The 26,093-nt window shown below is 34.3% G+C and overlaps 3 protein-coding genes across 5 annotated transcripts in view; 2 read left to right on the top strand and 1 right to left on the bottom strand.

Annotated features, from left to right (window-relative positions):
• The first annotated feature begins 3,583 nt into the window (after positions 1 to 3,583).
• The window catches only part of LOC125663614 (A disintegrin and metalloproteinase with thrombospondin motifs 16-like), a 74,972-nt gene continuing 52,462 nt past the window's right edge, over positions 3,584 to 26,093 (top strand). The window contains exons 1-2 of one of the 3 annotated variants that reach the window (XM_056152998.1): positions 3,584 to 3,720; positions 4,136 to 4,209. The gene's annotated coding sequence lies outside the window, so the exon portion shown is untranslated. Of the gene's footprint in view, positions 3,721 to 3,799; positions 4,015 to 4,116; positions 4,210 to 26,093 lie in introns of those variants that run through there. The other 2 variants (XM_056153000.1, XM_056152999.1) reach the window with 2 other exon arrangements.
• On the top strand, positions 9,688 to 13,504 carry LOC125661704 (uncharacterized). Its single transcript, XM_048893829.2, has 5 exons — positions 9,688 to 9,867; positions 11,418 to 11,558; positions 11,640 to 11,790; positions 11,902 to 12,003; positions 12,466 to 13,504. The coding sequence occupies exons 1-5, from the start codon at positions 9,764 to 9,766 to the stop codon at positions 13,339 to 13,341; spliced, it is 1,374 nt and encodes a 457-aa protein (XP_048749786.2). The 5' UTR covers positions 9,688 to 9,763; the 3' UTR covers positions 13,342 to 13,504.
• LOC125652564 (uncharacterized) lies at positions 13,710 to 16,620 on the bottom strand. The gene is made up of 8 exons (XM_048881879.2): positions 16,348 to 16,620; positions 16,156 to 16,253; positions 15,950 to 16,075; positions 14,905 to 15,059; positions 14,663 to 14,775; positions 14,400 to 14,539; positions 14,041 to 14,256; positions 13,710 to 13,958 (listed from the first exon to the last, which is right to left on the bottom strand). Exons 3-8 carry the CDS (start codon positions 15,987 to 15,989, stop codon positions 13,726 to 13,728), a joined length of 897 nt encoding a protein of 298 aa, XP_048737836.1. The 5' UTR covers positions 15,990 to 16,075; positions 16,156 to 16,253; positions 16,348 to 16,620; the 3' UTR covers positions 13,710 to 13,725.

Here is a 26,093-nt window from a genome sequence, read left to right as displayed (position 1 = left end):
GCTGTCAGCACATTGGGTCAGATAAAAGCTCTACTTATAAGGCTAGGATTGTCAAACTTGGTACACATGTTTATAATGATTAGAGGAAGAAGACAATTGTTTGTTAAGGTCAAGGTCAAAATTTATCAGCACCTGATGGGAAGGATAAAGAGTACTAATATATAAAGGCTAGGATAATCAAACCTTGTACACATGTTTCTTAGGGTGAGAGGAAGATGCCTCTTATTTCTCATGGTCAAAGGTCACTGTTATACTTTCATTGGTAATAATGAAGGAAACACAATTCTGTTTGGAACTAGAAGACCTCAGTACCCCTTGCTTGTCGCAAGAGGGGACTAAATGGGGTGGTCCTTTGGATGAGACAGCAAAAACTTAGGTCCTGTGTCACAGCAAATGTAGCACGATAAAGATCCCTTCTTGCTCAATGGCTGTAAGCGCCGAAAATAGGCCTAAATTTTGCAGCCCTTCACCGGCAATGGTGACATGAGTGAAAAATTCTTGAGAGGGACGTTAAACAATATACAATCAATCAACAGTCCAATTCATAAGAACCTATGCTCTTATCCTGTAAAATTAAGAATAAATGCACATCGTCTATATATAGAAAAAGGTAGTTAATTTGTAGAGAAAACAGATCTTGCTTGTAAGACCAGTATTGAAGATGAAAAAGATTTATTACTTGATAGTCATTTTAATACAAACATTAGAAAAAAGTATTCAAAAATATCCTATGATAATCTTGTTTACTGAATCCTCTCAATCTTGTGTCTACAAAAGAAGTTTGTTTATATATCGGAGACTCTTTATACCTTAGAAATAAAGACTTTTTACACTTACAATACTCTGTACTATGTATCACATGGCTTACAACACTTGTATGGGCTTTAGTGCCAATATTGAATAAGGCTAGGATCATTTATAGACTTGGTGTACATGTTTCCCATGACAGTGCCAAGTATATTTTGAAAAGTAATAATTTTGCTTCTCCGGTTGTACTGTATTAGATTAAAATCTTTCTTAGTTAGGGGGCATATTGTTTTGTCATGTCTGTAATTCTGTCTGAAACTTTAACCTTGCTAATAACTTTTGAACAGTAAGTGATAGAACTTTGATATTTCACATGAGTATTCCTTGTGACAAGACCTTTCCATGGGTACCAACATTTTTGACCTTGGAGTTTGACCTACTTTTTGAAAACTTTAACCTTGCTAATAACTTTTGAACATTAAGTGCTAGAGCTTTGATATTTCACATGAGTATTCCTTGTGACAAGAACTTTCCGTGGGTACTAAACCTTTTGACCTTGACATTTGACCTACTTTTAAAAAAATGATATTGGTCATAACTTCTAAATGGTAAATATTAGAGCTTTCATATTGCACATGAGTATTTCTTGTGACAAGATCTTTCTACTGGTACCAAGATATTTGTCCTTGTGACCTTGGCCATCTTCAGAATTGGCCATTATCGGGGGCATTTGTGTTTCACAAACACATCTTGTTTCTGTTATTGAAATATGCACTGTTTTAAAAATAATTTTCATAGCAGTAATTTTCATGCTAAGTCGGTAAAAAAAAACCTATGTAAGCATTTTCACTGGCAAATTATGTACCGTTTGCGGTACTCTTGTTTGTTCAAGGAATGGTTTATTTGGATGTTAATCTTTAATTTGATTACTATAAACGTACATTTTTACTTGTGGTATTTATTTCTACTAAGTCCGCAGTCAAAAAAAATCTGTGGAATATCATACCAGCGGACTTGAAGTATGCTAGCCATTTTCACGTAAGCCGTATACAATTCCGCGGAATATCATACCCATGCACCAAACCAAATATGATTGATTGATTGTTTTGATGTTTTCCGCCACACTCAACAATTTTTCAGTTATCTGGTGGCACCTAGTGTTTGTTGGTGGAAGAGAGAACCCAGATACAATGTACCTGGGAAGAGACCACCGACCTTCTGAAAGTAAACTGGGAAATTTTTCACTTACTGGCACGAGCAGGATTTGAACCCGCGCCTACAGAGGTGAGAGGCCGTGTGATTTTGAGTGCGATGCTCTAACCACTCGGCCACAGAGGCCTCTAAACCAAATATGAAAATACACGGAATTATGACTCCATGAAATTAAATAAATCCGCAGTACTACTGTATTTCTGAATATGATATGCATATTTTGCAGCATGAGCGTTGCTCTTGTTGATATTCAAGATAATTTGTGCAAAATTTTTATTTCGGTATGCATTAAACTAGATTAGTAAAAAAAAAGAGAGATAATAGAAAATAATTGTGATTCTTTAGTTGTATGTAGAAATACAATCTCGGGTACAAACTTTTTTTAAACGGAGACATCCATGTGCACTGTTTTAAAAATAATTTCCCTAGCTGCAGATGATTGATAGATAAACACATGTTAAGTCCTTGGCTGATTAGTATAGCCAGGTGTGGAATTTCAGAATTCTACTTTCGACCAACCTTACCTGACAGGGCTTTGACCTTAAGTGATATGAAGTGTGCAGGATAAGGGGGGACGTGGAGAATCGGGGCTGCAGGTTCCCTGTCATTTGATGGGAAATCATGGTGCAATTGTATAACACTTGAGGAGACATTTGAATGATGCCGTCTGTCAAGTGATGGCCACATTGCACTACTTGTCAGATATTGGCCTGATAAGGCAGTTCTCTTACATTGTTAAGTTGTTTGCACTCGGTCCTTTTTAAGAACTTTATGGTCACAAGTTCTTTGAGAAAATAAAAGTGTGAACTTTTTAAAACAAGAAATTAGTAATTTTGATATCTGGTACTCTTAAGAAGTTTAATGCAAATTTTTTATATGAAGGGAATTTTAATCACTGCAAAGATGTCTTGACCAATGAATGTTTGATGAATTTTATGTTAACAACAGTGGTTGATTTTGCATGCATGAAAGTGCTGGTAGGTGACTGCACAATGTGAAATGTCACACCACTTGCAAGACCTACCAGGTGTTAGGAAATGTTTAATTGTCTGCTAGTTTATGAGTTTTGGAGCTGTTGGAGAGAAACATAAAGTTTGTTGACTTGTTATTTTGAGAAAAGTATGTCCTGTGTGGTCCATTTTTCTGTCTTTGTGTTAAGAGTGCTTGTTAAATATTTATAGAAGACTCTAAATGGAGTCTGGTGAGTTACATTTCCACTCATTCAGTTCGTGACATAGATATATGATTCTCGTCATTTTCTGTGTAGAATTTGTCAATATTTGCCGATTTATTTTTTCATTATTGCTGTTTACGTAAATGATGTGTTATGACAGATTATGTCTCCTACTGAAAGGGAAAAAACCAAGGTAATTTCTTCCCTTGTCACTGTCACTAATTAGAAAAATTTCAAGTTCACTTAAAGAAAGTGGGTAAACATGACCTTTGCGTACTTATGCTGATCTTTTGCTTACTTGTCTTGTATAATTTTAACACTTGTATCTTGAATGCCTTCATTAAGATTATTCTTAATAATGGAGATTTTTTGCTTTATTCATTTTATTTTGCATTGTCAAGTAAATAATTGATGTGTTGACACCCCCTATAGACTGCACATATGTAGATATTTTTCAGATCAGATTTTGAAATATGATGTCATGGATGGGCTTGGATCTGAGTCAGGACGACAAGAAGGAGGTTTGCAGGGCAGAAGGGGTTTGATTTTTTTGTTGATTCCACAGAGGAAGATGACAGCACTAGCAGGTATTAAGTGTTTATTAACCTGTCATCAGTGTTGGGTTTTAAATATTACTTTCTTTCTCTGACATTACCATTTGCGGTCTGGTAGATGATAAAGAAGCAATAAAGAAGGTATTGTGGTCTGAACTGGCACAGCCATCTTGTTGCATTAAGTATATAATACAGACGTACAACTCATTTACCTCACACAATAAAACAGACATTGTAAATGAAAACTGTACCCAAGAGACAGTGGGTGATATTAACTTACAGGAAAGAGTCCAACCACAGATATTTCCATTTAATTGACGCATGGTGGTGAGTAATTCAAATTATAAGGATTTGATCGTATTTTATTTTAAAAGGTAACTTGAACAACATTAAAAAGGAAGTGGAGTAACAGATTAACCACCCTAGTAGTTTGCTTTTTGCCTTTCAGATGTAATCTTCTACCACCAGATGGCATTATAGGCTCTCAGTAGTTACTCCAGGCTATGACATCATAAAGCCGAGGTGAGCTCAACTTTGATCTCAGGTTCAGATTTCACCAAAGAAATGAGACTGAGATTGAAAAATAAAATGATCTCATCACTGTTTAATGGCCCTGGAACTAAATTCAAAAGTTTTCTTTCATTCCTATGGTCTTTATAGGAATGATTATGATGCACATCTCTGCTTCTTGCAAAGTGCATCTGGTTCTATAAAAAGTTATCTTTGAGCTTTTCCCTTTGGAACTTTTTGATACAAAAATGACCTGTATTTTGTAAAAACAAGGATACATGTTAAAAGAGATGGAATTCAAATATTAAAGATTTAAAATGCATATGTGAAGCCACATTTAAATTTAATCTCTCCACAGATCAAAAGAAACTTGAATGTATCAGATTCTGAAAATTTGTTAATTTTCTTTTACATTAATTGAAATTGTAGAATGTACCAGTAGGTGAAGTTTTAATCTTGCACGAAATTTGTAGTTGCATAAAAAGGTGTTTGAAAATGTTATGTTTGTGGTGTGAAACACTATGTATGTTATATTATGGAGGCTGTTAAAGAGCAGGAATGCCACTGGCTAGGGTGGCATGCAGTGGATACCATTACATTTGCTGATGTGATAAAGATATAAGAAAGTGGAGCAGACGTTGTCGCACCTCTCACCGGTGGAGGGTGTAAATTATCCTATATAATGTGCACATCGTTCATACCAAGGTTAAATTGCTCTGTGACACTCAATCTGAAAATTATATGGTTGCATGAATGAATTGTAGGCCCGGCTTTCTGATTTGGCAATGATTACAATTTATTGTATTTCATATTCTGAAAAAATGTGCGAAATAAAAGTATTTCTTGAAAAGTGGCACTTGGTTTAGGTTTCACTAGAATCTGCCATAAGAGTGCTGGAGCAACATTTTTCTACATTTCCATTTAACAGTGAGGTATTGGATGCGGTCACATTGTCTCTGCTAGTCAGCAGGGAGCTTTAATTTGTTTTGCTAGCAGAACTTGAAGGGTATCTGAAATTCAAGGTCAGAATACCCAGCATAAACCATAAGTGTGATATCTATGTTAATAGCTTTTAATGTACAATTACCACTGTTAAAGGGTAGGTTGTATGTAACAATTAAATGATATATTTGTGGCATTTCTTCGCATTTGCCCTGGTCCTATAAAATTCCAAATTAAGGATGGAAATTTTAATGAAAATACAATCCGTTTGATGGAATCTTCTTTTGTCCCTTAGAATGATGTTTGTGAAGAAATTGGTTCACTGTGTCGAAAACACGTAGACTACAAAGAATGATGTTTAAAAATTGTGTTCTGAGTTTGTCCTCGATGACCAGACAAGCTTTATAATGGACTTATGGTGTCTCATTGTGTCTGCACATCAAACGAGTTCTTGTTCCTTCTGCACTTGCTAACTTTTTGATTTTGTCACTAGGTTTTTTGTAGCAGACATTCTTGTGCTTTGAGGACCATTGACAAGTGTTTGGCATTTATCTTCATGTGTTCCATGCTTAAGCCAAAGTCAGACACCACCCATCTCTTTCTTTGGCTAAAAGAAAATTGCGTTGAGGGAGTTTCTCAATTTTAGCCTGTTGAGCATTGAAACTGGTATTTTACAGTGTTCAGCAAAATTGCTCTCATTGAATGGTAATAGGTGGTCTATATTCATTTGTAAACCACACAACCAATCTTTTGTGAACTGATGATAGGAAAATGTAACAGTCATCTGTCGATAATACATAGCTACAAGATTTGTTTGTGTTCACCATTATTATATTACCATGGCTTAATGTCCAACACCCTTAAAATTTGCAGGGAGTTTCCAGCACAAATAAGAAGCTGTATTGAATTACAGGAATAGGTATCTGCTGTCATAGCCTTTTGCATGTTCATGAAAATGACAATGAGAAATGCAGAGGTTAAACATCTCATTTGTTTATTCATTTTCTGTCTTGGATGAACATCTGAGCCCAGTATTTATGCTGAAACAACATGATTTCCTTGTCATGCTTTATCATACTAATTTGTAGGAGGAGATCATTCAGACTAACAGATAAATATTCTTGTTTGCTTCCTCTCTCCAAATATTAGAAAGAGAGAAAAAAAATTGTAAGCAACTCGCTTCTAAACATTTATTTTTGTTATTAATTAACTCAATATATTGTAAGAGGTAATTGAGAAAAATGTTTTTACCTGTTGCTGTTTATCTATAACTGGGTAATTTGGTTTTCATAGGTATATTAAAGAGAAGCTACATATGTTTCAATCTGGTGTATTTTGAGGGGAAATTGCTTGATATTGAAAAATCAGAAGGATGATATGAAATGATTAATCTTAAAATCTGACTCATCCTTGAATTAGAAAATTTAATGATACAGATGTAAACGTTAATGAAGAAAATTGGGTCTTTTTCTGAAGTTTGCATTCCCAGTGTTAATTGTAAGGAGATTATTACCAAGTTCATTATAGAGCATGCTGCTTCCAGTTATGTTTGAATTGATTACCAAGCAACTAGTTTTAGCTCACAAGAGGAAAGTTTAGGCAGTGCAATTTTTGTAATATACTCTCTTCACTGTGTCATTTTGTTATGGGGCTATGATACTGTTGACAGCTAAATCAATGCAGTGGTTTTCATTTTAGAAGGTTGGAAGTTTGTGGTATGTCTGTTAGTCTAAATCTACAGTGAATTTTGAAGGATATAGTGCAAGTTTTTATTTAGGTCTTGATATCAATTAGGGCCTGCATGGGCCTTTCCAATTGGGGAAAAAATAGTGACATTTGCTTGAATATTGAGGAAAATGTTTCATACAAAGAAGTAGGGGGGAAACCCCAAACAAGTGCATTAAGGTCTAATAGGACTCCTTCTGACTTTCAATTTGGTCAAAGCTTATCTCATTTAAATAAGCAGAGGCCTAAAAAATAGATTTATTTCACAATTTTGAAGTTAGAATTGTAATCTGTGGGCTTGTGAAGGAGGTTTTTGAACAATAAGAGTATTCTGCTTTCATTGTTTTCCATTGTTTGCAAATTTTAAAGCAGAAATTCGGAAAAAGTACCTGCTTTTTAGCATTGGGAATAGCTTAGGACCTTATTTCCACTCCCTACAGACCCTAAAAAGCCCTGAAATGTGATAACAATATCCATAAAGATTCAATTGCACAAAATTTATACAGGTGAATGGTATCCTTGTATAAAAAAAAAAAGGGGGGGGAGGGGGATTTTGAACATTTTTTAATTTGAATAACATAGTATGTACAGTAAAACTCAGATACAGTAAAGATGCTTATAATGTATTCACGCTTACAGCGAAGTGATATTCATTCCCTGTAGTTTTAAAACATATAAACTTATTGGATGTAACAAATTACATTTATAACTAATTAAAATTGTTCATCCCCAGCACTTTGCTATAAGCAATATGTTTTACTGTAGTAGGAATTTTCAAACTTGCCCAGAATGCAACAGAGTTGAGGCAACTATCAAAAGTTTGTAATTTTATCAGTCTATTTATTGCATACTTTAATTGTCCTATTCAATGCTTTTAGTATGTGCAATACAATGGATGTCACAGATATCCATATAGCCCCTATTATTACCAATGCTTGACAGTTATGATGTCACTTAGAAATCAAATGACACCCCAAGTTTTCAATACACCATCTCCATGCAAGGGGGTGTGGGGTGTGAATTATTTGGACATCTTATGTCATTGCGTGCAAGTGACATGAGAGACTATGCAGCTTACATATTTATACTTTTAATGTATGTCCACAATTAGTATTGACTTACATGATTTGTTTATTTAATTCTATTCATATCTGTATTTGCAATATTTTGATTATGTGATTATATGATTTCCATGTGATACATGTATAAGATGTTCAATTTTATCATTTTAAGCAAATTTTGTAAGGGTGTTCAGCTGGATAAATTCTTTACATGGCCATGGTCTGTCACAGCTCGTCAATATTGATTTCCATTTCACACCCTGGACAACTCTGTTTTGTGTCCCAAACTGACTGTGTAACTAATATTATTATGGATATATAATTTGTTCTTGCACATCTATTAAGCTTAGTCTGGCCTCAGAAATCAACACATTTTGAGTCTATACTGTAAAACACACTTATAGCAAAGTGCTTGGGATGAACAATTTTGATTCGTTATAAACATAATTTGTTATATCCAATAAGTTATGATATGTTTTAAAACTCTACAGGGAATGAAATCACTTCTTTGTAAGTGTGAATTCATTATAAGTGTGTTCACTGTAGAGCTGTGTTGTACTGTATATTCACATGCATGACTGAATATTGCATCATGCTTGATCAATAATATATATAATAACTTAAAACAAATTGCCTCTATGCACTCACAGATTTAAATATTTTCAGACCATTTTCCTGAATTTTTTTTTTTTAAATTTATACTGTTGAGTGATTGTGATGTCATTCAATTGGTGTGTACTGAAAACAGACTGACTGCGGCTGAAATTACAAGTGTGGCTGGTGGCTACCTTACTTTAAAGGCCTATAGGGTTTATCTTTTATCTCAAAAATGACGTCACAATATTTTGCAAGAAAACTCCAAAAACAAATTTTTAGTATTAATTATGAATATCTATAGCTGCAGCGCTTTGAAATTGAAGTCATTTTGACATTTTAGTCCTTTATAAAATGTTTGTCTGGAGGACAATATATTAAAACTGGTACCCCACTGATTGGTGGCTACACACAAACATAAGAGATGCAAAGTAAACAGGGTACCAATTTAGGCAAATGAGAACAGGGAATTATTTTGTAATTACTATCATATCCAATGTGTTTGTAAACATTCTGAGGTACTTTTTGTGATTTTCTAGTTATGATCTTTGATTTTACTACCTTTTTGGAACATGCAAAATTTTACCAAAATCTTGGACTCTATGCCTTTGATAAAACTGTACTGTAGTGTGGTCTGGGCCTCGGTGGGATAATTTTACTTTTTTACTGCAGGGTATAGTCAGCTGATCAGTCAGCAAAACAATTTAGCACTGTTCACTTAATTTGACATAACATGTATGTACTCATTAACAACCAGTACAAATGTATTACTGTAAGGGCAGCTCACTGATGCCAGTCTGTTATTGTTGTTTTAATTTGGGCAGGTTTAATTGATATTCTCAGATGAAATAGCTACTGGTCATTTTTCTGCATAGTCTTTTGTGCTTGTGAATTGAGTCAGGTATATTATAGTCAATATTTGTTGCAAGGTTGTTATAAGAATTAAGTCAACAAGTTCTTTTTTGGAATTTGAGAATAATGAAAGGTTTTAGGTATGAGAAAAAGGCTGAAATTGTTAATTCTTTTTAATGCGAGATTGTGATTCAGAATATTTAAATGTTTCTGCTTTGTGATTTACAACAAGTATTTCTTTTCTTCTAAATGATAACACCTCAATTGCTCTGAAAAGAATGATCTTGAAAAAATATTTTTTGTACAGGTCAATAGGGCGAGAAAGTCTCGATTTTACGTAACTTCCGGTTTAGGCACTGGAGATAAACAAAGACGCCACGAGGTTTTTAGGAATGCTGTGTTTCGTTACTGGCTGTAATCACCAGAGTTTGAGAGAAACTTGTAGTTTCTACAGATTTCCTAGAAAAAGTTTGAAGCAGTGGGAGAAATTGTGCAGGTGGGTAACGTAATCATATTGCAGGCGTGTTGTATCCTACGTGGCCTGGAAGAGGGGGGGGGGGGTATTATATTGTACATGTATCAACTTTCACTACCATTTTACGTTTCTTTTACTACTTTTAATTCAAACGAAGTGGGGCACTGGGCCGGTAATCGTATTTTATCATAAATATACCCTTGTTAAAAAGGTGGGGGTTCCCACCTCTTACATGTGCTTACAAACTTGTCTCCAACACCTAGGGTACAAGACTGCCAGTCTGATCGACTTGGCTCAGGCACCGTCCCTTGGTACCCTCTGTGTTTGTGACAACATTGTATAATATTGTTTTACTTTACCTCCCATATAGCACACTTATTGTACAGTACATTTGCAATCAATATTGTGATGAGAATTCAATACATGTCAATGTTGAAACCCTTAACATGTGCATGGTACACATGTGTAAATTGTATCATGTAGTTATAATGTTTAATTGTTAATTTGTACATGCCCCCTGAGGGCCCTAGATTGGTGAATAAATAAATAAAATAAAAAATACAAGTGCAATATGCTTTGAAGATTAAAAGCATACTCTACCAGTCTCTAAGCCTAGTGCTTTATGTGTGAACAGAGGATGAATTGTATTTTCTTCTTGAATGTCCACTATATAATAATCCTAGAGGAGAACTTTTGGATAAGATATTTAAAACCTTTCCAAACCTAGTACTGCTTAACAATACTGATCTGTTTACATGGATTATGTCAAAATGAAGATCCTGAGTTTGCTGTTTTATTATGCCAATATTTAATTGTAAATTTCAATACAAAAAAACATCATACATTTACAATATAGTTATGTGTTTCTTGACTTTTATTATTGGATGTATAATTGAATTGATGTGCACATAAATGAGGAATGCTACACCAGAGAAATTTGATATGTACAACAATATCTTAAAATTAAAATCTTTCAAATTTACGTTATTTAGTAAAAAAAAAAAAAGCAGTTTTAGTCAGCATTAGTAGAAAGCAGTCTGAGAATTTTTTGTTAAAACACCCTAGACTCGAACATGCAATCTACAGTTCAGCAGTCGGTGTTAACATATTTTCATCCATGTTTTAAAAGGAAGTATGTCATTATGACGATGTAGAGTACCTCCTTCATCAAGTTATTGTGCTCAATATGTGTAATTGAATTGATTCATGCATCAATTAAAGTGATGAGAGTAAAAAATAATTAATTTGATGTGCACATCAATTCAATTACAATTATTGCAAGCAATACTTGAATTGATGATATCTTCAAATAATTAAAGATGTCTTCAGTTATGTGAGTTAAGTGTTAATTTAGTGTTTCATAATAATTTACATTGTATATTAGACTTGTTGATTTTAAATACTCATACGTTTAATATATATGTAATGAATGGAACATATACTTTTTTAAAAGGGTCCTACTTCTCATCATATATCATTTCTTTTTCACCTTGCTGTATCCATATATGCAGATGTGTTCTATTTAAAGTTGACATAAAAGTATAACTGTTATACACCTTATTAATCCACAGGAGAAAAGATAGGACAGTGACCTCATCGGACAGAATATGTAGCTGTCATTTCAAAGATGGAAGGAAGGAGAACGGCCCAACCTTGTTTCCTTGGAACCAGGGTACTTACTTTGACTTCCAGGATCCGAATACAATTTCACGGTAAGTAAAACAGTTGATACCTGATCTATTTTATAAAGTGATTTGTCTTCCACCATTTACATCAGTTTCTTCTCATTTTAGACATCAATCCAGACAAGCTGACCCTTGTACAGAAGAAGAGACTGAGACAGCTGTTACATGTAATGACAGAGAACCTTTGACTACAAATGAGACTGTTGATCTGGAGCACACTTATATGCGGTCCTATACATCTCTTGTACAAGAGATCAAGGTGATTAATTTTTAAAAACTTAAATCTTTTTGGTAGATTTAGATGTATGTATATCATAATTCACCTTAAATGTATGTTTAAAATAATCAGCAATGATGGTTTATATTGAAGGGACTTGAAAAGCAAATTGCAGAGTTGCAGACAGAAATTAGTTACCTCCAGTCCAAAAAACATCCTGTAACAGTTGCCAAAATAATGGAAAATGAAAAGAAGGTATGAGAAATGAATTCCAAAATGATTGATATAGTTCTCCTTACAAATTACTTAGTTCCCAAAGTGTTTTTATTCAATTTTAAGATTTAAGGAGGTATACTACACCAGAGAAATTTGATGTAGATGTAAAGTGGAGGAAATGTACAACAATATTTTGAAGTTGAAATTTTTCAAATTTACTTTATTTTGTAAAAAAAAAAATACAGTTTTAGTAGAAGGTAATCTGAAAAAAATTTAAAACCCCTGCTGGACTCGAACCTGCGACCTACAGTTCAGCAGTCGGTATTCTAACCTACTGAGCTACTCGGCTAGGTTTTTAAATGGAAAAGGAAAACTCAAATATTGCTGATATCGAATTTTTCATCCATGTTTTTAAAGGAAGTCAGCCATTATGATGATGTAGATTACTACCTTAAACACTATATGAACATTTTATAGCTATAGTTTACCTATTTATTTTAGATGATGATGTACACCTCTTTAAAACCAGAGATATTTAGCATCATAGACACAACATTACAGCGGTTCCCTCTGGTATATGTGGATGGGTGGACTCCAAGTGCTTTTTCGAGGTCGGACCAACTTTTCATGACATTGATGAAACTGAAGCTGAACTGTCCCCTCCTTGACCTTGCCGAACGATTCTGTACCAGCAAAGCCACAGTACATAATATCTTCATTACCCATGTTTTTGCTTTGCATGAAGTGTTTTTTGTAGGCATGATGGAAAACAATATGCCATCTCTTCTGAAATGCAAGTCATCAATGCCATCAAGCTTTGGAGATTTCAGTTGCTGTCGTCTGGTAATTGATGCCACAGAGGTGACGCAGGATGTCCCTGGTCAGGACATGGCAGCTCAATCCCAGACATATAGCTCATACAAAAATCGACACACTGTAAAGGCAGTAACAGGTGTTGCTCCTAATGGAGCAGTTGTGTACGTTAGCAAACTTTATCCTGGCAGTACCTCAGATGTGGCTATAGTGGAACACAGCAACATGTTAGCTAAGTTATCGCCCGGGGACATGATCTTGGCAGATAAAGGTTTTACGATCTATTCACTTCTTCCTCAAGGTGTTCACTTGAATATTCCCCCATTCCTTAAAGATAAGGGACAATACACACCAGCTGAAGTTCAGGTTTGCAGAAAGATAGCTCGTTCAAGAATCCATGTTGAGAGAGTGAATGAGAGGATAAAAAATTTTGAGATTCTTTCACATATTCCCCAGCAATTTCGCCACATTAGCACAAAGATTTTTCAAGTTTGTTCTATGCTTGTAAACTTTCAAGATCCAATGATCGCTGAAATTGCAGATAATTACACTTCCAATCAGTAAATTGATATGGTTGTTTATCTCTTTCAATCTATAGAGAAGAATACTATGTGGTTAACTGGCAGGTAAAATGTGGTGTACATTGTGTTGATATTCATGAATGAAGTACATGTACTGAAATGTAAAGGAATGCACCTCATTTTATTAAATGTGCATAAATGTTCAACCAATCTAGTTGTTTTCTATTTCAATGTCTAATTTCAACAAGTTAAGATAGTAATCTATTTTGCAGTGTGTGTTGTTACTAAAAGAGAGCCATCATGGTTTAATTGCCATAACTTTCGAGCATAGGTCTATTTTGAAACCTTTCACCAGCATTTGGTTATGTTTCAGCAACATGAGTTTATCAATATAAGAGAAGAAGAAAAAACTAAATAAACTGACATTTTACTTCTGAACAATGGGGATTATTTGAGTGAAGTAAAAGTCAATAAGTTTTGCAATGTTCTGGTCCCATGCACTGTCTTGAAGAACCCTAACTATGGCAATGTCCTTGGTGGTCCACACAACAAAGTCACAGGCGGATTTGTTCTGAATATGTAGCTGTCCCTGTACTTGATCATAATAGATGTGATCTTCCTTTAGCTTGTACATCTGTCTGCCATCATGAACCTGGAAGTCTAGCAATATAAAATTCATATGAGTCAATGAATTTTTTTTCAATTTGCTATAGGAGATAACTAATTCAAGAATATGAAATACCTAAACAGAAGTCTTTGATTGATAAAATGGCCTCAGGAATAGTCATATTCCTGGCACTGAAAGGACATTTAACTTCCAAAATCTCTGGCATCAATTTCATTGTCTCCAGTATGTCTGTCAGTTGAGCTACTTGATGGTTATATTTATGCGTTGCTGCACGGCGGATAATCCCATCAGGACTTGCCCCTAAAACACCACTTTCATGTAGCCACACCCCTGAAAAGGTTTGGACACAATGTTGTGTATTGACTTATAAAATTGTATACTGAGTCTGTGTATTTTAAGCAAAAATATGAAATAATCTCTTGGTATAATGTAGCATTTACTGTAACATAACTATCATAAAAAGAAAATTATACCTGTTTCTTCAACAACTGCATCACCGTATGAGCAATACTTTGCTTTGGCAACTGACTCATTGTTGATACCCCATAGAATGGCATCTTTTGTTGACAAATCATAAGAGCCCAGAACCTGTTTGAATAATGATGGAGGAAACCTGAAACAATATTACCAAAATGATTTAAATACACATTGAGGTGTAAAACATACTTTAGGATTTATTTTCAACATGATCAATCTGATTCAATATTAAATTTATTAAAGAAGAATGACGTTTTACCTATTTCGTCGGATAGCAGCAAGCACTTTACCAAAGTTGGATGCAGTTAAGCGGTTTTTCCTGACCAAAGCCCAAAGATGGTTGTTCCTCTGCCCAACAGTCAATTGTGCAACCTGAAATTACACGAGTTATTCTAATGTTATTTAAATTTTTTCTACTAAAATATTTTTATCTATTGCCTTTGAACTGACTTCATCAATTTTTTTTTACCTAAGGATATGACTAACTGTACATGTATCTACCTGCTCTATTTTCTCCCTTTGGATAGCAAGATTTGTCTTCAACCACTGTATCTTGTCTGTAGCACTAGTGTAAGCTTCTCCCAGCAATAAATCTTCTACATAAGGAATATCCAGTGTAGGGGATGGGGGTTCTTTTGACACTATCCACAGCATAGCTACATGTAAAATTTGTGTTCATGAATGATTTACAATCAATTTATGAATAATTATTCATGAAATTTTAACATCAATAGAGAAATATGAGTTTTAAACTATATATATATGCTAGAAGATAATGATTTCCAATTTAATACAATGTACAACATGTTTATGTTTTATGCCATTATTGATAAACTTAAGCGATGGAATGTTGCATTACAACAAATAAATCTTCTAGTAGGAAAATAAACCTCAAAACAAACTTTAGAATATGATACATGTTAATAACAATAAAAATGAAAACATGTACCAACTGCACTCAAAGCCCATTGTTGTTAAAGTTTTGATATGATGTAAAATCACACTTTTTTGTTCAGCATAAAACTGAACTACTTAATATCAATAGTCCCTATTATAGGGTAGAAAATCCAGCATTGAGTATTTGTAGGCCCAGTATTCAAATATGAAACAATTGAACATTTTAAAACAAAAACGAAATCACCAAAAAAACAACAACATATTTTCGAGCATAATCTTAAACCTGAAAATCGACCAAGAGCATTAAGTTTATCACACAGGAAAGCAACATCTGTATCATCAACTGGTCTTGATGTAGCCCTAACAGAACAAAGTAATTAGATAGCATATTAAGTCTCTTGAACCCAATACTGTTTAGAACAATGCAAAATAAATAAATAATTTTAGAATATAAAAATCTATTATATCCATGGGACATCTAAAGTTCACTCCATATAACCGTAATACCAGCATAAAAAGATAAGCAGATGATTTTATCAACAAGTTTATAATGATAAATAGTTCAACTACCCATTTAATTGACACACTATTTCATAAAATATGATACTTTAAGATAATTTGTTTACTTTCTTCATATTCTTAAGAATACCTGTAATTGGCCACTTTTTGTGAAGGTGGAAAAAGCTCATCCATAGTGGTTGTTTTCTTTGGTGGTGCTTTCTTAGGATGCTGGATCCAAGAAGCCCTCACATCCGTCTTGCTAACATTCTTATAGCTAAATAGAATATTATAAAGTTTTATAACTATTCATATATTAAAAAAATCTAAGGCATGCATACTTTCAACATTTCATACCCATATAAAAGGAGAGATGCCTTGTGGTGACATTTATCCTGCCCGTTCACACAATCACATATGCTGTCAGAAACTGTGTGATTATCCCCTAATGTGACCTAAATGAAGGAACAGAATGAATACTTTCTGACAAGTTAAAAAAAAAATAATTAGTAATATTGAGGTGAAAATTGACACAGAACGTGCACTTACACTGACGTGGTAACTTCTGTCTCTCATACTGGCTTGAACTCTTCCCTGGGCGTAATTAAGTTCGGGATCGAACATAAACTTTAGTACATGGTCTGCTTTTACCGCTAACTCGGACTTTTGATGAAGTTTTTTGGTTCCAGACACGTAATTCAACCAATATAGGATGGAAAATGCCATCCTGTTATCTATTTACCGTTACCACGTGGATTTGTTTATCTCCAGTAGCTAAAATCTCGTTCAATCTCGTCAAATTACGCACTTCCGCTTTCTCGCCCTATTTTTCACCCTAAAGGTGTTGGAAAAATATTTGAAATTAAACTTTTTCAAGCATGGTTTCTTGAAACCAGAGACAAAGGCCCCATAATAGAGAATCTGACCATTCATAAAAGTGACACAGTGGTGTTTCTTAATGATTGACCAAGTTTTGGGTTGGTCAGTTTTGGAAAAGAGAAATTATAATGAAACTTGAACAGAATCCAATGTAGTATTACATTGTAGTTTTTTTTATAACTTGAACCCACTCTAAACTTTGATATGCAATTATGATAATATGTAAAGAAAAGAAAAGGGAGAGAGAAAATAGAATCTTAATGCAGTGAATTATGGAATAAACTTTTATGACCTGTTATTAAGGTGAATCTTAATAAGATTTTAAGTCATAACATTTTACAAAATGTTATGCATATTTGCATGATCAAACATTTGTGTGAAATCCAAGATGGTTGAAGTATCTTTCAGAAGGAAATTCTTGATGACCAACAGCGTCCTAAACTGTAGAAAGAAAGGCAATATATTTTTGAAGAAGAACATGAATATTTTTGTAGGTAACATGAGATAAGATCACCAATGTCCCACTACGTCTGGAGTTGCACTTGATGGATCTGGGTGGTAAAAGTCGTGAGAAGCCATCGAAGGTCAACAGAGACTCAATAAAAATCCATCTAATTAGTTGACATTGTATTCAGGTGTAGGACATGACATCTAATCGTTCAACCGTTTTATTCATTCATGGACATGCATCAGATCACTCCTGCTATAGTAAATAAGTCATGTGGTGTTACTGAGTCAGGATTTTCCTGCCACAAGAAAAATCTCGCAACTACTTGATATTTTATTTTGTAATTCTATATGCCCTATTAAGTTGCATCATAAACCAAGTTTTATTTAGAAATTCATATAAAATATTGACTTTTTAAACATTAAATTGGGTTAAATACTTTTTCTTCATAAATTGTCACTCTTGATATGCACCTGGGATGTTTCATTCAAGTATGTGCCTAATTGTCACTTTATTTTGAAGAGAAATTCCTATAACAAAATAACATAGATACATTAAGCCCGAGTTATATGATTCAGAACTAATGTAAAATTATTATATTCAAATTAGGAAAACAAATCCATGTGCATCAGTTTCAAGTATCCTTAAAAAGTGTAGGTATGTTAAAAGATGAAAAATAAATCTTATGACAATACATAATATGAATTCCCACCATTTTCTTTCCACAGGCCAGACATCAGTGTCTTATCATGCCTTTGAGGTTCAGTGTGAGCACCTGTGGAGTAATGCAACCTATATAGCATCTGCAAGGCAAAGCTTCCTATATAAAAGCTATAGGATAAGGCCCCCTATGTAGAATCTGTTGGGTAATGCCCCTATATAGCATCTGTAGAGCAAAACCCTCTGTATAGCATCTGTAGGGCAAGACCCTCTATATAGCATCTGTAGAGCAAAACCCTCTGTATAGCATCTGTATGGCAAGACCCTCTGTATAGCATCTGTATGACAAGACCCTCTGTATAGCATCTGTAGGACAAGACCCTCTGTATAGCATCTGTAGGGCAAGACCCTCTGTATAGCATCTGTAGGACAAGACCCTCTGTATAGCACCTGTAGAGCAAAACCCTCTATATAGCATCTGTAGGACAAGACCAATCTGACTAAAGCATAGACCTATATTATTATATATAATAATATTATTAATATTGATATATAATAATATAGGTCTGTGCTTTAGTCAGATTGGGGCAAGACCCTCTGTACAGCATCTTTAGGGAAAACCATCTGTATAGCATATATAAGGGATGATGGATGAGGCATAAATATAAAATTATGCTTTCTGGAAAAATCTTTATTTCCAGATATCTAGCAGACAAAATGCATACTTTGTAATTAAAGAAGAAGTTGTGAATTTCATGACCCCTGGGTCAAGGTTTCTGGAACTAGGACAAGTCACTATAGCTCATGTAATAAATATGCATTAATTTCTTTAGCATCAAACAATCAAACTGAATTCATATTCATAATAAGCATGGAGGACCAAATTGTGAAATCGATGGTCTCTGTCTCAGGACCTTCAGTGCTAGGGTGTGTGTCTGTAGTTCATATAGTGAAAATGTATAGAATATTTAATGTTTTCTTCAGAACATGACACTTGGATAAACTGGGTGAAATCCAATGTTCTTGGTCAGCAGATCAGGCCACAGAGTATGGAATATGAAGTAAAAATGCATGTATCTTTAGAAATCTTCGTTAAGAAACAAAGTATATGCTCCTGAACACATAATCAGCAAAATGCCTAAATACAAGCTATGGAAGCCTCTACCAGAACTGTAAAATGCCAGGCCCTGGCAATTTAGGCCCAAGGGTGTGGTTATCTTAATCATACAGTGAAAATGTGTTCAATCTTTGAAATCTTCTTTACCTCTGAATATCCAGAAAGAAACAAACCAGATGTATAGTTAAAGCAAAAAAATTTTAAGGTTTGTGATATATAGAAAGAATTGCTATACCTGTCTGTCCTGCTGCCTGTCCATCTTTTGTCCTTCCATTCTATTTTGTGTCAAGGTAATGTGATGGAGAAGAATCAGAAGCTCATACTTAGCTAAAAATTTGGCCAAGGTCAACTCAAGGTCATTGCTACAAAAAGTATTCTGCATCACGTTTGTAATAAAGATACATTAGAAGGTCATACTTGGCCCAAAGGCTGCTAATGATCACACAGGGTGACAAGATCCTGAACCAAGGTAATTTCCCAAGGTAATCAGAAAAAAAAACCCTTAGAAATATCCGCTCTAAGAATCGTTTTTTTACGGAAAGACTTTAGACTTACACTTTACAAGGATTGTAACAGATGAATATGTAGAATGAATCTAATCTATGGTCATTTAGCTAAGGTCAAGGTGACTGATGAAATAGGTAAACATTTCTCTGGCCCATAATTTGTAATGGAAGGATATAATAGATGGTCATTCATGGCACAAAGGTTGCCTATGGTTAGACAAGCTGTCATGGTAAATGGCCAAAGTTCAACTTTAAGAAATATCTGTTGTAGGTCATACCTATGTAATAGAGAAACAGTAAAACCTAATGTTTGGCATTAAGATTGCTTATGACTAGACAATGTGTTCTGACCTTGAACCATGGTCATTTACTAAGAGCAAGGTTATTGATAAGAGGGTTACTTGTCCAAGACCCGAAGACCTGATTTTATTTTTAAAAAAGTTAAAAGTCTGAAAAGAGCTCACTGCTTCTTAGAGTTTGAATGAAAGATTCTTCCACTTCAGTATCAACATGCAACAGTCTTTTTAATCTTTTCCTGGGGGTGGGATGTGGGGTGGATGGTATACTGTGCATATGAGGTTACAGTCAGCGTTTAGGTATATTCTCATCTTGTGGTAAATGTGATACAGATCAGACTTGCCTATCTGACAATACAGATCAGACTTGCCTATCTGACAATACAGATCAGACTTGCCTATCTGACAATACAGATCAGACTTACCTATCTGACAATACAGATAAGACTTGCCTATCTGACACATATTGGGAGGCTTTTTCCACAAGTCTGACTGTTGCATATGACTTACATTTTGTAGATTTTTTACGATATGAATGTTTCCTCCAACTCAAAGTATGGATACTGAATCTGACTTAAATTTTGAGCTTCAGTGACTCTGATTAAGAACAGTGTCTATTCTCACCTAATGACAAGTGCTATATAAAAACCATACTCGGTCATAGAAACATCTGGATGGGTGCTTTTTCCAGCTTATGGTGTGGATGCTACACATGACCTACAGTTTGTTGTTTGTTGACCATTGTTAGGGTATGGGACAAATCCTGTATATCAGAAAACTTGTCCATTACTAAAAGGTGCACTGTTTTTATTTAGAATGATTTTATATGCATTCTAACCTTATTGACTTTTGAGTAGAAGGTATGTTGAGCAATTTAGAATACTTCAAAGTCAGAGAATATGGTGTTCATTGTTCAATTATACAGTTTTTCTAATATATCCAGTTTTGGGGAATTTAATCAAGTTAGGACAGCTCTCGTATAAGTTCTTCATGGTGGGTGCTCAGTTGGCCAGCCATTAAGGCCCATAATCCTGTTGTGTTTTACATGTGATGTACTAGTTCAGTTTTTAAAAATCATACAAACTGCATGCTGTAGAATTAGGATAATATTTTTGTTCATTGTAGTGGAGATAGTCTGTAGCTGTCAAAAGACAAAACAAAACGGTTCACAATTGTGTAAAAAATCAAATTTGTTTGGTTCCCCAACTTTACACCCCAAGCTGGTGACATCTGTAATGAGACGTAACACACAATTAAGCCATTTACCTCGCGTAATGAGGAGATGCAATCCTCTTGGAATGTTTAAGAAAGTTTGGAGTAAATACTAGTAAATATGTGGCATTAATTCAAGGTGCAGGGTGTCTTCTTAATCTTATCTAACTGCAACATTTAATGAGGCTCCGAACTTGCCAATTGATGTGTTAACACATAATTAGCCTAATGTCTTTTCCACTCACTGTTTCAAAAGCACTTACTGCACCAAGTTCTCTCTTTTGCCAGAATATAACATTTCTACCTTTTTATCTTTAACTTTGTAGTTTTCTGTTGTTTAGTATATTTGATAACAATTATTTAGTTTATTTGATGATAATTGTGTTGTCTATTTGATGTCGTAATTATCTTGTTTTTTATAAATGATAATTGCCGTCATGGATGTTTAGCATATTTGACGCATTATCAAATTGTTTTAACTGTGTTCGGTACTAATTGTTTTAACTGTGTTCGGTACTAATTGTTTTAACTGTATTCGGTACTAATTGTTTTAACTGTGTTCGGTACTAATTGTTTTAACTGTGTTTGGTACTAATTGTTTTAACTGTGTTCGGTACGGTACTAATTGTTTTAACTGTATTCGGTACTAATTGTTTTAACTGTGTTCGGTACTAATTGTTTTAACTGTGTTTGGTACTAATTGTTTTAACTGTGTTCGGTACTAATTGTTTTAACTGTGTTCGGTACTAATTGTTTTGACTGTGTTCGGTACTAATTGTTTTAACTGTGTTCGGTACTGATTGTTTATTCAGTAATAGTGGTGCATGTATTTTAGTATTCTAAAAACTATATACAAAGATATGATATCTGACTACCTACTGGTACAATAAGCTCAGAATGCTAAATCTGTTGCATCCAAACTCTCAACAGTGAGGTCAAGGTCATCATAGAACCTTTTTCAAGTTCATAATTTGAAAATAATTCCTTTCACTAAGGCCAAGTAAAATTAATTTGTAGATTATCATTCCCGCCCGCCCCTCGAAAATCGTCCCGCCCCGATTTTTTTTATTTTTCAAAATTACGATTTCCGGATATTTTTATGTCCGGTCCGGTATCGTAAACGTACTTTGTTTCACTTTGCCTTTTAGAAACCCAAATATACACATGTAATTATGATTTATAAAGCCTTTTCTCAATGAGAGAAGGCATTTTCGGGGTCAAGAATACCATGGCGAAAAATGAAAAATAAAAAATAAAATCCTCCCACCCGCCCCATTTTTTTGTGAAGTTTTAATGATAATCTACTAATTAATTTTACTTGGCCTAATAATGCACTATTAAAAGGCCAGAAGCAGTTATGTGAAAATTAATTTTGAATCTTTAGGTCCATTTATGTTTTGACATTGCACGATACTAATTGCATGTACTTCATGAGTTTTATATGCATTAATTTAGTTTCAGTATTGCTCTACTGATGGGAAATCCTCTGTCATCTGAAATTAAATGTTTTCATGCTTTTGATAAAAGAATTACAGGTGTCTGTGTTATGATAAACTCATTTAAAAATCACTTGTATCTTTTTTTTTCAATTTTGATCTTCATAATGATCACGTTTTGCTTGAATAGAAGGCTGTAGTTTGCTTGAAGCTTTCAATTGAAGGCTGTAGGTTGTTTGAAACATTAAATAAACCATACACCTGCTTTTAACATGGAAAAAGATAGCAAGTTCAACACTCCATACTAATTGTAAGGGATAGCAATTCATGTGCAAGATTTCAGATGAAAAGATAACTTTGATTCTATGTTTTAGTTCAGTTTTTGAGTGATTATTACCAAACGTTATTCATAAATTTGGTGTCCCCCAGGACAATTGATCAATTGTGTAACCAACCATATGCATGTATAATCATGAACAATGCAATATTATCAGTTACAGAAATTTATGGCTCTGTAGATGAGATACATAAGGTTTTTGTTTTTTAAATTAATCTAAAAAGAGAATTGAAACAGTTACTATCAGTGAAATTAAATAAGGGTGGTAGGCTTGACTGTTAAAAGTGCAGTGTTAATAAGTGACCTGCAGATTAAAACCTTAAAGTTAAGTGCTTACAAGTATCACAAATGTATACCACCAATTTAGAAACAGCGCAAATAAAGTAATTGTCCTAGCTGTCTGTCCATGCACCCATCTGTCTGTCTATTACTCAATATTCATTTATCTGTCTTTCATTTGCTTAATGTTCATCCATCTGTCTGTCTGTTACTCAATATTAATCTGTCTGTCTGTCTGTTACTCAATATCAATCTGTCTGTCTGTCTGTTGCTCAATATCAATCTATCTGTCTGTCTGTTGCTGAATATCAATCTATCTGTCTGTCTGTTGCTCAATATCAATCTGTCTGTCTGTCTGTTGCTCAATATTAATCTGTGTGTCTGTCTGTCTGTTGCTCAATATTAATCTGTGTGTCTGTCTGTTGCTCAATATTAATCTATCTGTCTGTCTGTTGCTCAATATTAATCTATCTGTCTGTCTGTTGCTCAATATTAATCTGTGTGTCTGTCTGTCTGTTGCTTAATATCAATCTGTGTGTTTGTCTGTTACTCAATATCAATCTGTCTGTCTGTATGTTACTCAATATCAATCTGTGTGTCTGTCTGTTGCTAAATATCAATCTATTTGTCTGTCTGTTGTTTAATGTTTATTCAGATAGCTAGAGGGCTTTAGTGTTTATAAGCCAGGTCCGTCTTCTGTCCTCCATCTTCTGTCATCCTGATCCATCTACTCCATTTAACACATTTTTGAATTACCTAGAGAGCATGCCGTCTACTCGAATTCTCACTCTGGTGCATCATGGTAAGAACATAACAATGCTCGAATTTTTACTTTGACCTACCTTGACCTCACATTTTAGGATTTTCCTTTCAACTTGATTCTGACTATTCTGTTGAAGTAAGTGCCTTCATCAAATATCATGCACAGATACAGCTTGGTAAAAATAATGTGCTTATATTTTTTTTTACCTTGATCTTTGACATCACACTCTGGATTTTGTACATGTAGCTTATTTCTAACTAACCAATTGTTAGATAAACAAAATTATACAAAAACACTTTTACCCTTACCCTCATTATACCTTGGACATTTCAGAAGTACATGTATGCAGCTAGCCCATATCTGACTAACCTACAGAAAACATCTTCAAATTGCATACAGCCACATTGTGGTGAGAACATGACAGCTGCTATGCCCTGAGTTTTACTTTGACCATGATCTCACATTTCTGAATTTTGCATATAGCTTGTTTCTAAGCAACCAGTCAACCATGATGTGACATCTTAGTCCTATGGACATAGTAGTAAATGCAGTTCTTTTTATGTCCCCCTTTTGGAAAAGAAGGGGCATACTGGTTTGCACCTGTCAGTCAGTCTATTTTAGGCCAAGTCTTGTCAAACTTCATACACTGGTACATCTTAAGGAGTGGATGACTCCTATTGATTTTCAAGGTCAAAGGTCAATCCACTCAGGACATGGGAAGATACTGTCTGTTCAATATCTTGAGAACCCTTCCTTTACAGACCTCAAACTTGGTACATTGTAAGGAGTAGCTGACCCCTATTGATTTTGAGGTCACATGGACAAAGGTCAAGGGTCAAACTGGACATAGAAAGATACTGTCTGCTCAATATCTTCAGAACCCTTTGCTTGACAGACATCAAACTTGGTACACTGATACATCCTAAGGAGTAGATGACCCCTATTAATTTTGAGGTCACATGGTCAAGGGTCAAACTAGAAATAGGGAGATAAAATCTGTTCAATATCTTGAGAACCTTTTGCTGATCCCTTTTGATTTTGAGGTCACATGGTCAAGGGTCAATCCACTCTGGACATGGGAAGATACTGTCCACTCAATATCTTGAGAACCCTTTCCTAGACAGACATCAAACTTGGTGCACTGGTACATCCATAGGAGTAGATGACCCCTATTAAATTTGTATTAACATGGTCAAAGGTCAAACTGGACATTGTAAATATATTGTCTCCTATGTTTTAAGAATCAATTGCTTGATTGGCACCAAACTTGGCACACCTGTACATCCTAAGAAGTAAATCACTCAGACCCTACTGATTTTGAGATTGCATGAGCAAGGTCAAATTGGACATAGGAAGATACTGTCTGCTCAATATCTTTAGAACTCTTTCCTTGACAGACGTCAAATTTGATACACTGGAACATCTTAAGGAGTTGATGACCCCTATTGATTTTGAAGTCACATGGTCAAGGGTCAATCAACTCTGGACATAGGAAGATATTGTCTGCTCATTATCTTGCATTGTTTTGACACTACTATCAATTAAATTATAATATACATATATATATTTGTATATCGATCCTTTTCAATTTTGCACCATGGGGGGCATACATGTTTCTGAAACATTTGTTTCTTGAATTTTCACTATAATTTGATGTTCAGACAAATACATTGACCATTGTATGTAGTTGATCCTGTCAATGTGAGAGTGAAATTTCCTTCTTCTGCTAATATAATGTTTTGAGTCTCTTCAAACTTAAATCAAATCAAATTAGGGTGGTGGATCCAATGGTATTGGAATTTTTTTGTATCATTTGGAGTGTATTGTTTCACAAAGACGCCATGTTTTTTTGGCCTGTAATTTCAGCAAAGAAGGGGGTCAGCAAAAGTTGGAAGAGGGAGCTCAAGCTACAAAACATTATTCGGACAATTTATCTGGAAAGTGGGAATACCCACCTATTCTTAGAGAACACGGTGTTCTCAAGGAGTAATGATAACAAATTATTTGAGAATGATTGTTTACAAAAATTAAAAGAATTTAAGTGCTTGAAACATGCTTACTCATTATAGTGGTTCAATGTGTAACATGGTTTATATTTTGAGAACATATCCCAGTTATGACATGTTTTAGATAACAAAATTGGATTCTCACAGTTCAAGAAAAATATTGATAAGTAATTTGTCACACTGAGTAATGAAACCAATGGAATAATTTAAATCCATGGTGTATTCATCAATTGAAAGTTTGGAAAAAATATTTGAATTCAATTTAATATATCAGAATTATGTACCAAATAGTTTTCATACGTACATAATAACTTGTTTAAATATCGGACCCCTATCTCAAATTGCATAGTATTTCA

The sequence above is a fragment of the Ostrea edulis genome, chromosome 1 (genome assembly GCF_947568905.1).
Source record: "Ostrea edulis chromosome 1, xbOstEdul1.1, whole genome shotgun sequence".
Lineage (NCBI taxonomy): Eukaryota > Metazoa > Mollusca > Bivalvia > Ostreida > Ostreidae > Ostrea > Ostrea edulis.
This window is presented reverse-complemented; position numbering and strand designations above follow the sequence as displayed.